Genomic DNA, 13,370 nt, shown 5'->3' with positions numbered 1-13,370 from the left:
TAATAAGATAGATAGATAGATAGATAGTCAGACAGATAATTAGATAGATAGATAATTAGATAGATAGATAGATAGATAATTAGATAGATAGATAGATAGATAGATAGATAGATAATCAGACAGATAATTAGATAGATAATCAGACAGATAGATAATCAGATAGATATAGATAGATAGAGAGAGAGAGAGGGACATAGATATATAGATAATCAGACAGATAATTAGATAGATAGATAGATAATCAGACAGATAATTAGATAGATAGATAGATAGATAGATAGATAGATAGATAGATAGATAGATAGATAATCAGACAGATAATTAGATAGATAGATAGATAGATAATCAGACAGATAATTAGATAGATAGATAGATAGATAGATAGATAGATAGATAGATAATCAGACAGATAATTAGATAGATAGATAGATAGATAGATAGATAGATAGATAGATAGATAATCAGACAGATAATTAGATAGATAGATAGATAGATAGATAATCAGACAGATAAATAGATAGATAGATAGATAGATAGATAGATAGATAGATAGATAGATAGATAGATAGATAGATAGATAGATAATCAGACATATAATTAATTAGATAGATAGATAGATAGATAGATAGATAGATAGATAGATAATCAGACAGATAATTAGATAGATAGATAGATAATCAGACAGATAATTAGATAGATAGATAGATAGATAGATAGATAGATAGATAGATAGATAGATAATCAGACAGATAATTAGATAGATAGATAGATAGATAATCAGACAGATAATTAGATAGATAGATAGATAGATAGATAGATAGATAGATAGATAGATAGATAGATAATCAGACAGATAATTAGATAGATAGATAGATAGATAGATAATCAGACAGATAAATAGATAGATAGATAATCAGACATATAATTAATTAGATAGATAGATAGATAGATAGATAGATAGATAGATAGATAGATAGATAGATAGATAGATAATCAGACATATAATTAATTAGATAGATAGATAGATAGATAGATAGATAGATAGATAGATAGATAGATTCGATAGATAGATAGATAGATAGATAGATAGATAATCAGACAGATAATTAGATAGATAGATAGATAATCAGACAGATAATTAGATAGATAGATAGATAGATAGATAGATAGATAGATAGATAGATAGATAGATAGATAGATAGATACAGAGAGAGAGAGACAGAGGGACAGAGATAGATAGATAATCAGACAGATAATCAGATGATAGATAGATAGATAGATAGATAGATAGATAGATAGAGACAGAGGGACAGAGAGAGACAGAGGGACAGAGAGAGACAGAGGGACAGAGAGAGACAGATATAAGAGAGATATAAGAGACAGATATAAGAGACTTGTAAAGCATGGCTGTAGGTCGCAGAGCAGGGAGCCCGCCCTCACACACAGGAGATGTGTGTAATGAAGGCTCCAGCACAGATCGGGTGAAGCATGGCCCCCCCTCCACTCTCCATCACAAGCTGACAATACATCCAGCAAGGAAGTGTGGAAGGAGTGGACACTGGACAGACACTGGGTTAAAAGAATAAATAAAGAGTTTTAATAAGAATATTTTACTTACCTCCATGTCCTGGAGCCAGAGAACTGAAACTAAAAAGTGACACAGCCGCCCGCCCGGGAAAAGCACTGCTCATTTCCTAGCAGCGCAGAAGGAACCAATGTGAGGGGCTGGAGAGACACAGGACCGATGTGATTGGCTGGAGTGGCGTCCTGCACATAGCCACAGAGCTTAAAAAAAAACTTGCAAATGAAACGTCCTGCTGCAGCATTGGCAGGACGTTTCAATGATGCCTATGCCTTAATATCGTACTGGTCCCGGCGCCCAGAGCCCGCCCCGAACACTTTAAAGGACCTTTTTTTTCTTAAAGGGCCAAAAAAAAAAAAAAAAATTTTTCATTTTTTTTTTATTTTTTTTTTAAATTTTCTTTTGTTAATGGCTTTGGGGTGGGGGGGACGGCGCCCAGGCGCCCCCTATGGACGGGCCGCCACTGGTCAACTGGGAATTTTACATTTTTGTTGAGCTTAAGGTTCAGGTTGAACATGAGTTTTACCAGAACCCAGCCTGTTTGTAGTTTGGTGCACAGGTGAAAAAAAATGGCCATATTTGTAAACTTTGTCCACAGAAACCCATAGCTGTAAATCAGACTGCCACCACTAAATGACAGACCCCCTCCAGCTTCTATTTGTAAGCAAACAGGCCAGGGATTCTGGGTAGTGTGATTGACCAAAAATGGTAATCGCCATATTTGGTCAGTGACGTTTCCCAGAATGGTTGGCCTCTTTGTTTACAAACAGAAGTTGGTGGGGGGGGGTCTGTCATTTAGTGTGGTGGTGGCCTGATTTACAGCCAGGTGTTCCTGTGGGCAAAGTGTCCAAACATGGCCATTTTCTTCACCTGTTCACCAAACTGCAAACAGGGCGGGTTCTGGTCGAACTCATGTTCAACCTAAACTTTAAGTTCATCCCTATTTAGCACCACTGATATTATCGGGCCTCTTAGAGTATTATTTGTTCTGGTAGCATCTTTGATATACTGATTTTTGCCTTTAGGAAAAGCCATGGGAGGTGCCTTGGATGAAACTGGAAAAGATGATTAACACTTTGGTTCTGAACTATTGTCAATGCCTGCTCCGCATGGAGGAATTTTATGAAGTGCTGGAACAAACAACTGACCTGATCCAACACCACCCAGGTATATTTATAGTACAGTCGTGTAGTTCTAAAACAGAGACAAACAGGTGAATACACTATGCGATGATACATGTAAATTGTTTTAAACAGAAAAATAATTTTAAGTCGGTTCAGCCTGTGTTATAATCCAGGCACAACTGCCAGAAAGCAATGTTAGATCTGTAATCTCTATTCTCCCTGCTCCTTTAATCATATCAATAAATATAAGGAAGCCCATAGACTGTGCGAAATTTGCACGATTTGCCCATCAACACAGAGAGTGTTGACAGGGGAATCCCTCCTGCCAATCAATTGTCTTCTCCCAGCAAGAGGGGGGGGGGGGGGCGGCGGCGGGGGAAGCTGTCCCAGCAGGAAAAGACAGTGATCATCCCTATGGCAGCCACTTAATGATAATTAAGGAATAATCAGAAGCAAATCCGGCACGCTGATTGTACCCGACCTTGGTACATTCAGTCTGCCCATTAATGGTTCAAATCTTTCCAAATGGTACTAAAGTACCACTAAAACTAGCGGCGCTATAGGGCTAACACGGCCACAGCCCCAGTGTTAAAGGGGTCTTACCTCTGCTCCATCCTGTCTTTGATTGTGACATTTATATTAACCATTCACCTACCTTATCCTGAACATCTGCAGATAAACCCCTTTGTCTCCATCTTCCCATTGCATGTGGCCTGTACATTAACCCTTCACCTCTTAATCCCTCTAAGTATGACCTGATTTGCATCATTACAATGCTTCATATTTTAACCCTCTCAGTATAGCATGTTTCTTCATTTAAAAACAAAAATGTGATAAAATATATCATCTTTGGTCTTTTTTCCTCTTCATAGTAAAGAAACCCTAGTTGTTATAAACACTACCAAAATAAAGCTCTATCTGTCTTAAAAACAATTAAAAATTATTTTGGGTAGAGTGTTGAACGGCCGAGTAATTGTCATGCCGCGTACACACGATCGGTTAAACCAATGAGAATGGTCTGATGAACCGTTTTCATCGGTCAAAACCGATCGTGTGTGGGCGCCATCGGTTATTTAACCACCGGTTAAAAAAAGCCAACTTGTTTTAAATTTAACCGATGGATTCCTAACCGATAGGAAAAAAAACGATCGTTAGTAGGCACGACCATCGGTTAAAAATCCACACATGCTCAGAATCAAGTCGACGCACGCTTGGAAGCATTGAACTTCGTTTTTTTCAGCACGTCGTTGTGTTTTACGTCACCGCGTTCTGACATGATCGTTTTTTTAACCGATGGTGTGTAGGCGTGACGAACCATCAATCAGCTTCATCGGGTAACCGATGAAAACGGTCCACCGGTCCGTTCTCATCGGATGGACTGATCGTGTGTACGCGGCATCAGTCAAACTTTTACAGCATTGAGAACTGGAAAGTGACCTAGTAATGAAGTTGTAATACAAACTGGGATTCAAGTGGTCCAAGGTCTTAACTTGTGACTTCATGTATTTATGACTTTCAAGTGTATTGTGATTATTCTTTTTTGTTTCAAATACTTTGGATTTGTTGACTCATTGAAATACCTTGTATTAAAGTGGTAGTAAAGTCTGCTTTGTGATTTTTACCTGTAGGTAAACCTATAATAAGGCTTGCCTGTTTAGGAGATATTCATCCTGGGTGCAGCCAATGACATCACCAGTGCATGAGCTCTAAAGGTCCGGCATACCTTGCCGGAACTTCAGAGCTTCATGCCGGAACCGAGTAAGGTCATTGCGGCCCCCGGTCAATCACACAACCGGAGCCTGCGAACCCGGAAGAAAGAATGGGGAGAGATGTCAGCCCTCTCAGCAGTGACAGCGCAAGTATTTTTTAATGTGCTAGTATGCATACTAGCACATTATGCCATTGTGTTACAGGTGTTTTTTTTTAAACCAGACAGTTTACAACCGCTCTAATATGCATGCAGTAATGCACCACAATGAAATGTACAAATGAAAAGGGGCCTTAGGGTGTAGTGGACTGTTATGACACTCCTGGGTCATCATACTTCAATGAATATACAGTACAATGTATAACATATTATTCAGTAAGATACTGAGGGGCTACATGCAAACAAAAAGATCTGGTTACTTTATGTAAAGTTACGAAAGCAGGCGTATTTTCACCTATTCATCCTCCAACATACAAACAAAAACAGACTGTAAACATCTAAAAATAAAGCAGGAGAAAACATCAATTTCTTTGAACATTATGATTACTCTGTGCCATATGCAGGCGTAGAAAATAACATGTGTTAGCAAGAAAATAGTGTGCTAACCATCAGTCCTGTCTGTTGTTTGCAACTGTTGTTGGATAAGAGCCAGCGCAAAGATAAGATTATAGAGATGGAGATGCTGCAGAATGACTGCAGATGAGGAAAGAGCTCTGTGCTGCTTTCTTTTCATTTCCTTTCAAAGGTCAGAGGGTGACACTACTTGTACTCCCATTTGGTATGGTTTCGAAGCTTCACCATGCTCAGTTTCTCACTTGCATTGATTTCCTTCTCCCTACTTATTGCTTGTGCATCGTGTTTGCATTGGGAATCTTCTCTCCTTGTTAACAATGTTATCCCCCTCTGCTCTTCCCGGTAAATTGTCTCTCTTACTTCAGTTTTCTGTACAGACATATTCATTTGCTTAGATCTCTCCGGACATTTTGATCTCCAACACCCTAATAAAACCTGACATAGCAGAACCTGCTAGTCAATGAGACTAGAGCAAATGTGGTGGGGGCTCTAACCTTCAGCTCCTCCGCAAAGACAGCACAGAGATTCAATCTATTACTGATGTCTAAGTTGGTTTGTTTGCATTATTTATGTCTTAACTCTTATTAACAGGCTAAGAAGATAAATTAAAGAAAATATTTACCCTGTTTATAAATTGGTTGTAGCTTTCTATGGGAAAAGTTACTTGCTATCCTCTTAAACTTTTAAAATGAACCCGATCTGCCCTAAAATGTTTAGGCCTGGATTCAGAAAGCACTTACGCCGACGTACCCACAAAACTAGATACGCCTGAAAATACGCTTCTTCCGACCGACGTAACTTTCCTACGCCGGCGTATCGTGGGCGCATATTTACGCTGGGCGCATCTGGCGCTCCCATTGATTTCCTATTTAAATATGCAAATGAGGGAGATACACCGATTCAGAAACGTACGCTTGGCCGGCGCAGGCTACGCGCGGTGCACGTAAGCTGTATGTCCGGCCTAAAGTTACCCCTTTATAAAGCAGGGGTAACTTTGCACCAGACTTGCACAGGTCAGCTGGAGAGCAGCTACAGAAGCACCGTAACGGACGAGCTGAGCAACCACACTTGCAGGGCAACACATCTGTATGCCAACATGCCAGGCAGGGCCGCCATCAGGAATTATGGGGCCCCTTACACAGCTTCAGGCATGTGCCTGGGGGGTACTGCCGCGAATTGAGAAAGACGAACTAAAGAAAAATATATATAAAAAAAGGAACTAAAAAGATGTAAAAAAGAAATTAAAAAATATCCAAATATTTTTTATATTTTCTCAAAAATTTAAAAAAAGGGGGCTTGCCATCTGGGGTCCCTAACTCACACACACCACATCCACTTCACATTGGATTAGCCCAAGTCCACCATGCAGGACTTGGGAGCAGCAACGCCGTGCCAAGGCCCCAATGTCGCTGTCTATTCATACAACATTCACACGGTCGTGGGGATAACTTCTCCCCGACGACCCAGGGTGACACACCTTACTGGCAGGTATGTCACCCCCACATTCACACACCAGTCACACTGTAGCCTGCACTCCTGACCGTGTGCATACATTTCAAAAATAAATAAATTCATATCCTGAGTATACAAATGAAAATAAAACTCATCATCTGAGTATAAACAAATAAAAATAAAACTCATGACCTGAGTATAAACAAAGAAACAAAAAACTCATCACCTGAGTATAAACAAAGAAACAAAAAACTCATCACGTGAGCATAAAATAAAAAAATGCACTCATCTGCCCTGTTGTAGGCTACGTCTGGTGCCCAGGCTCCTGGTCCTCAGTTGCCTGGGGGGAGCCTCAGGTGGGGGGGTGGGGCATCTGCAGTAGGATCATCCCCTGGTCTCTCCCTGGCTGGCTGCCTGCCATCTATTGCCAGGGCAATGCGGTGGAGAAAGTTATTGGTCTCCGTCTGCATCCGCAGCTGGCGGGTGGTGGTGTTGCGCTGGTGGCGCTGTGTCTGCCTCCCCTCCGCCTGTATGGCCGCTGCCAGGCTCCTCCCCTCCACCTGCATGGCAGCTGTATTTGCCTGGACTGCCTCTGCCAGGCTCCTGACCTCTGTCACAAGGCCTGATGTGGTGGCCTGCAGCTCCCCCAGGCAGGTCACAATAGCTGTGCAGTTTCCACTCACATCCTGCAGGCTGTCAGTGATGGAGGTTGTCTGAGCAGCCTGATGGGTGAGGGCCTGCTGGGCAGCCAAAGTGCAGGCAGCCTGGGTCTGGGCCAAGGAGGCCAGGCTCTCTGCCACACGGTGCAGGTCACTCACTAAAGCACCCATATAGCGGGTCTGCCGGGCCTGGTCCCTCGCCAGATTTTCCTCCAAGGCATCCGGATCACCCCTGGTTTTGCGGGTCGCCTTCCTGGGGGCAGGAGAGGCTTGGGGCCGGCTGGATGGGGAGGCCCTTGAGGGGATATCCCTGAGGGGGGAGGAGGCTCCTGAGGGGCTATCCCTGATGGGGGAGGAGGTTTGGTAGGGTCCTGGGATGGGGGTCTCCTCCACAAGGTAGAAACCTTCCTCCATAGTAACGTGCTCCTCCTCTACTTCCTCTAGAGGTGAGGTGGGGGCACTCTCCTTCAGGGATGGCGTGGGTCACCCAGCATCCGACGACGGCACAGCTTCCTCCAGCACATCTGTGGATGACACAAAACATTCACATGTTGGTGGACCCACACACTTGTCACATGTTCCCTTCCACCCCCACACATGCTACACACCGGAGAGAAGATAAAACACACTTACCTGTCCTCAAGGCCTGATCAACTGAATCATAGCCCTCCAGGCCCTCCACCTGCTCCCTCTCCAGGCACCTGGCAATGACCAGCTCATCAGGAGTGAGGGAGATCTTAGTGGCTGGTCCACCTCCTGTGCCCCTGGCGTGCTTCCTGATCGTGGCCAGCTTCTCTCGCAACAAACGACGCAGATCATTTTTTTTTTAGTTATGTCCCTGGGGTCCTAACCTCCACGCCAAGGGCATTCACCTGTGTTGTAATCTCCAGCAGGATCTCATCTTTCTGGACCTTGCTGGTCGTGCCACTCTGTGCCCCATGGAGGCACGCGCCGTACTTGGAGAGGGCCTCGATAATAATTGCCTTCTCCTCAGGGCTGAAATTTTTCTTCCTCCTATCCTTAGTAGTCACTGGTGCAGACATGGCTCCAAATGCAAAAGTACTAGCACCAAAAAATGCGTGTGTACTTTTGCACTTGACGGGCGCATGTCTGGGCGTATTTATGCACTGGGCGTAGGCGGTGGGCCGGCGTATCTTAGGGGTTACGCCGGGCGTAGTTGTGAGCATGCGCAGATGGGTGCGCTCAATTCGTCCAAGTCACAGCGCATGCGCCGTTTAAGATACACCCAACGTAAACCACTGCGACACGCTTGGACCATCATTTGCATGGAGTGACGCCCACTTACATTTACGCTGGCCTACGCCGTCGAAAATACGTTACGCTGGCGCATCTTGGTGAGTAATGGCTTTCTGAATACACTACATGCCTCTCCGCGCTGCTCTGGCGTAGTGTAAAAAAGATACGCTACGCCGGCATAAATATGCACCAATGTATCTGAATCGCGGCCTTAGTAGGTAATAATAGTTCTGAAATACTGAAAGCTTGTGGTGTCCTCAAGTATCTGGATTCGTTTTTTTTCTTTGTTTGCAAACTTCTAGTGAGGTTAAATTGTGATACAATAAGAGGTTTAAATTACAGTTAAAATAGCACATAAAATGTTATTCAGTTATATAAATATACTGTATGTATAAAAATAGGGGTACTATTGGTACTCCCGTTGGAGCCCCATGGGGGGAAGCAGCAGCCTAGTCTACACCTAAGCGTGGAAACTAACAAATATTATTCAGTTATATAGTTATTGAAAAATTGAACAAAGTAGAACATATATTAATACAATCTATCAAGAGTTTTGTACAAATAAATGTCTGTACAGTAGTGTAAAGAATATATATATATGATGAAAAAATGTATTTAAAAAAAAGATAAAAATATAAATTTGAACAAACATCTCTGTTTAACAATTTGCATTTCTGTACAATACATCTCCATGTGAAAACCAAGAGTCCAATTTTGTTATTATGAGTATACAGTAGAGTTGTATAATAAGTGAAAGATTTTTTCCATTTGGTTAATGGAACTAATTTTTGTTTTTAATTGATTTATGGGAACTAAGGGAGATTTCCAGTGATAGACTATGATCCAATGAATTGCTTCACATATGGTGTGAACCAGTCTCATATGAGGTATAGACAGTCCTTTGATTTTAGTGAATAATAGACAGTTATGAAGTGTGAGATTTATTAAAGAACCTGATATTGATGTTGCAAATTTACTTAATTGATTCCATATTTGTGAGACTTTCTCACAAATTAGTTACAACCTCTAAAGCTTAGTCAGCCATGACTAAGCACTGACTGCCAGTGCGAAACGCGTCAGCCATACTGTATTTTGTTGGTTTGCAGTGACTGTATGTACAGTTGAAAAATAAAAGACATCTCTTTTTAAGTGATTTTGGAGTGCGGCTGTCCAGTTTGGGGTTACCGTAGGGAAAATTATGTGTAGTTTAGGAGGTGTATAGTTCAACCTAGTAAATAGTTTGGTGGCGGTTTCCCTAATTGTAATGGATCTGGTGCATTTGCAAATATTTTCAATACAGGAATCCCATTCTTCTGTGGAGAGGGATATATTACATACGGACTCCCATTTCTGCATGTATGGTAATTCCTCTTGCGAGTTTTGTACCATGTGGTGATATATATTTGAGATTAGACCTTGTCCTGACAGAATTTTTCGTAAAATTAAGGGTCTGTATTTGAGGTTTTGAAGTGTGAGTTAAAAAAAACTGCCTAATCAGTAGAAATTTACAGTTTTCATTCTTGGGGATTTGGTACTTCCTTTGTAAAGAGGAGAAAGAAGTGAAGTTAGAATTTTCTATAGATCGGCTAAATTATTAATAATCCAGCGTGATAAATCTGTGGATCTGTGCTCCTCTAATGGGAATTTAGGATCACCTATAAGGCCCCGTACACACGAGGCTTGTGGGGGGTGGGGGTGTGTGGATGAGGATGTGTTGAATTTTTTGTTGTAAAGTTTCCACATTTGGTATGATTGTTGTACCATCCCATCTGGTTTCTTGTTGCTAGGGTATTCAATAGAATATTGTTACTCCACAGAAGACCTGATAATGGGGAGGATTGAATCACTCTCAATTTTTGGTTTTGGTACAACCATAGATCTGGTAATCCCAACCCCCCTCTGTTTTGTTTCTATAGTAACAATTTTGAGAAAGGAGGATAAGAGTCTACCCATACAAATTTGTTAATTATCGAAATTTTGTTACTACTGATTTATTAATTCTAATCTTTTTCGTTTTCAAACTGAAGTCTTTCTATGACGAGCCTCAAGGATGTACATGGAACCCAAGTTGAGTCAAAGGGCCAGATTCACAGAGCAAGTACGCCGGCGTATCTACTGATACACCGGCGTACTTTCAAATTTCCCACGTCGTATCTTTAGTTTGAATCCTCAAATCAAGATACAACGGCTTCTGGCTTAGATCCGATAGGCGTATGTCTTCTTACGCCTTCGGATCGTAGGTGCAATACTTCGGCGCCCGCTGGGTGGAGTCTGCGTCGTTTTCCGTGTCGGGTATGCTAATTAGCTTTTTCCGTCGATCCACGAAGGTACGCGCGGCCGTCGCATTCTCTTACGTCGTCGCTAGTCAGCTTTTCCCGGCGTATAGTTAAAGCTGCTATTTTGCGGCGTATAGATAGACTTGCCATGTTAAAGTATGGCCGTCGTTCCTGCGTCGAAATTAGAATTTTTTTTTGCGTAAGTCGTCCGTGAATAGGGATGGACATAAGTCACGTTGAAGTTCTAAAAATGACGTTGTTGCGACGTCATTTCGCACAAAGCACGGCGGGAAATTTCGAAACGAAGCATGCGCAGTTCAATCGGCGCGGGGAGGCGCTTCATTTAAATGAATCACGCCCCCTACCCGCCCAATTTGAAATACGCGCCAAGAGATACACTACGCCACCGTAACTTACGGCGCAAAATCTTCCTGGATTCAACTTAGAGCCAGGTAAGATACGGCGGCGTAGCATATCTCTAATACGCTGCGCCTGGGCAATTCTATGTGAATCTGGCCCATTTTCTCTACTTTTAACCTAACCTAAACGAGTTGCACTAACACAAAATAGTAGAGTGAGTTGGGTGAATAGTTTGGCCCGAACATAGCCTGCTTGCCTGTTCAACGAACACCCAAATTTTCAGGGTGGTCGGCTGGTGTTCGCCTCGCTGAATGCCCTGCAGTGTACTGCACGCTGCACAGTGCATTCCAAGCCCTGATTGGGTAAAGCTTTGCCCAATCAGGGTGCAGCGAATAGCTGGTTGTTAAGTAGTGGGGCTAGGAAGCCGTCATTAGCTGTCAATGGGCTTCCCAATAATAGAAAAGTGAAAAAAAAACAGTGTGGCGGTTCCCCTTCCCTAATCCTTACCAGGCCCTTCGGCATGGGATCCCACAAAATCCATACCAGATCCTTATCCGAGCATGCAGCCTAGCAGGCCAGGAAAGGGGGGGACGAGCACACTCTCCCGCACCATACCAGTCTGCATTCCCTCAACATGGGGGAGTGGGTGCTTTGGGGCAGGGTCTTATCCCCACAACCCTGGGTTGTAGTTGTGTGGGTCTGCGGGTAGGGGGCTAATTGGAATCTGGTAGTCCCCTTTAACAAGGAGGCTCCAGATCCCGACAACCATGTGAATAAGTATGGGGTACATAGTACCCCTACCCATCCACCAAAAAAACTGTACACATTGTCTGTAAACAGTTCAGAGGGGATATCCAAATTGGATATAGTGGAGCATTCCTCGGTTGGGAGATAGTTGCGCGTGGAGCTTGCTTTAATTGGAACAACCTCATGATCTTCTTTAATGGCCACATGTATCACCCCCCCCTCCCATTCACACACCACTTTCACCCCTTGCAGGCTTACCCGACTCTGGCACCCTTCTCCTTCTTCCGCCATCAAGGAGAGAAGGTGGGTCCAACCACGGCCTCAAAGGATGACCGGAGCGCTGGGTCCTGGACCAGCCACAGAAGCAAGAGGAGCAGCTTCTCTCACAAGCCAGCTGATAGCAGGTGGACTATCAATGCCGCTCTATTCTTGTTTCAATCCACTTCCACACCACTTCCCGCATATCTGTCCCAAGGCCTCATAGCCTCCAGCCATGTTCCGGGTAAGACTAGAACATCTTTTGTCTCTCTCAGACCAAATTTAACACCTGGAGCATACATTTTCCAATCTGCCATGATACTTCCAAACTGCGTCATCTTCTCCAACCCACAACCAGGCACACGTGGCAGCACTTCCTTATATTCCTCTGTAGAGTGGGGGCTCCTCCCCCTGCCAACGGATTGGTGCAGATACTTGCTAGAAACTTCAACGCCTGCCTCTTTTCTTTCTCGGCATGCAAAAACTTTAATGGAGACCATTTTAACCCTTGTAGCACTAGCATAAAGTGTCAAAAGACCAGGCTGATACTCTCCTATGAGCAATGCAACATGCTGGTTCTTCCCCACATTGTTGGAATGCACAATAATACAGTCTATAGGAAGTAAAGATGTTACTTGCCACTTTTCCATGGAGCCAGATGAAATCCTGATGTAGCTGTAGCCGGTTGCTAGGGGCGACTGCTGCAAGAGTAACGCCTTTGTCCCACGTTGGGCGCCAAATGTAGCAAAGTCCCAGACCTCTTTAGGCCTAATAGTTACCTCCAGGGCTAGGCAGAGCTGACATCCTTCAGTGTAGAGTTAGTTGCAAGGCATGGTGGGTATGGTGGGTATAATGCAAGATGAACAGGTGGGGGCGCCAGACACTTTTTGAATGCAAAGAGATTTATTGTCTCTTAAACATAACTGTGGGAGAGAGGGTTAGGGCCAGGACACCCTTAGGTAGATGCAAAGATAATTGTCAGACTCCAAGACTTCTATAGGTAAACAGTTATACAGGTGAAGGCCTCCAGCTGGACACCACTTCTGTATAGGTAGGATCACTGTCTCCTATGACAACGATCGTGTAGCTGTTACTAACTGTAATGATATTAAACTATTTGCAACATAAACAGTTCTATTTACCCCACACACACTCACTGTGGGTCTTCACTCAATGTGCTCCCAGTCTCTCTCATTAGACTTCAATTCACTAGCGACTGGATTCCAGGAGCTCCTTCACAGTAGCACACAGTATCTTCCTCAAGCGTCATCCCCACTTCCCTGCTGGGTCCCTGGCTTGGCACACACAAATACTATTCAAGCTTCACCCCTGCTGACACGTTAGGTCCTTGACTTGGCACTTGCTAAAGTTTCC

General features: G+C 43.3%; 1 protein-coding gene across 2 annotated transcripts in view; it reads left to right on the top strand.

Moving 5' to 3' along the window:
* The window catches only part of AIPL1 (aryl hydrocarbon receptor interacting protein like 1), a 117,271-nt gene that overhangs the window by 92,422 nt on the left and 11,479 nt on the right, over positions 1 to 13,370 (top strand). For both annotated transcript variants that reach the window (XM_040338474.1, XM_040338473.1), the window contains one exon: positions 2,608 to 2,749. In XM_040338474.1, the coding sequence (XP_040194408.1) occupies positions 2,608 to 2,749 (142 nt within the window). The remainder of the gene's footprint in view (positions 1 to 2,607; positions 2,750 to 13,370) is intronic.

Source organism: Rana temporaria, chromosome 2 (genome assembly GCF_905171775.1).
Source record: "Rana temporaria chromosome 2, aRanTem1.1, whole genome shotgun sequence".
NCBI classification, from domain to species: Eukaryota; Metazoa; Chordata; class Amphibia; order Anura; family Ranidae; genus Rana; species Rana temporaria.
The sequence above is the reverse complement of the archived record's forward strand: the minus strand, read 5'-3'. Positions and strand labels throughout refer to the sequence as shown.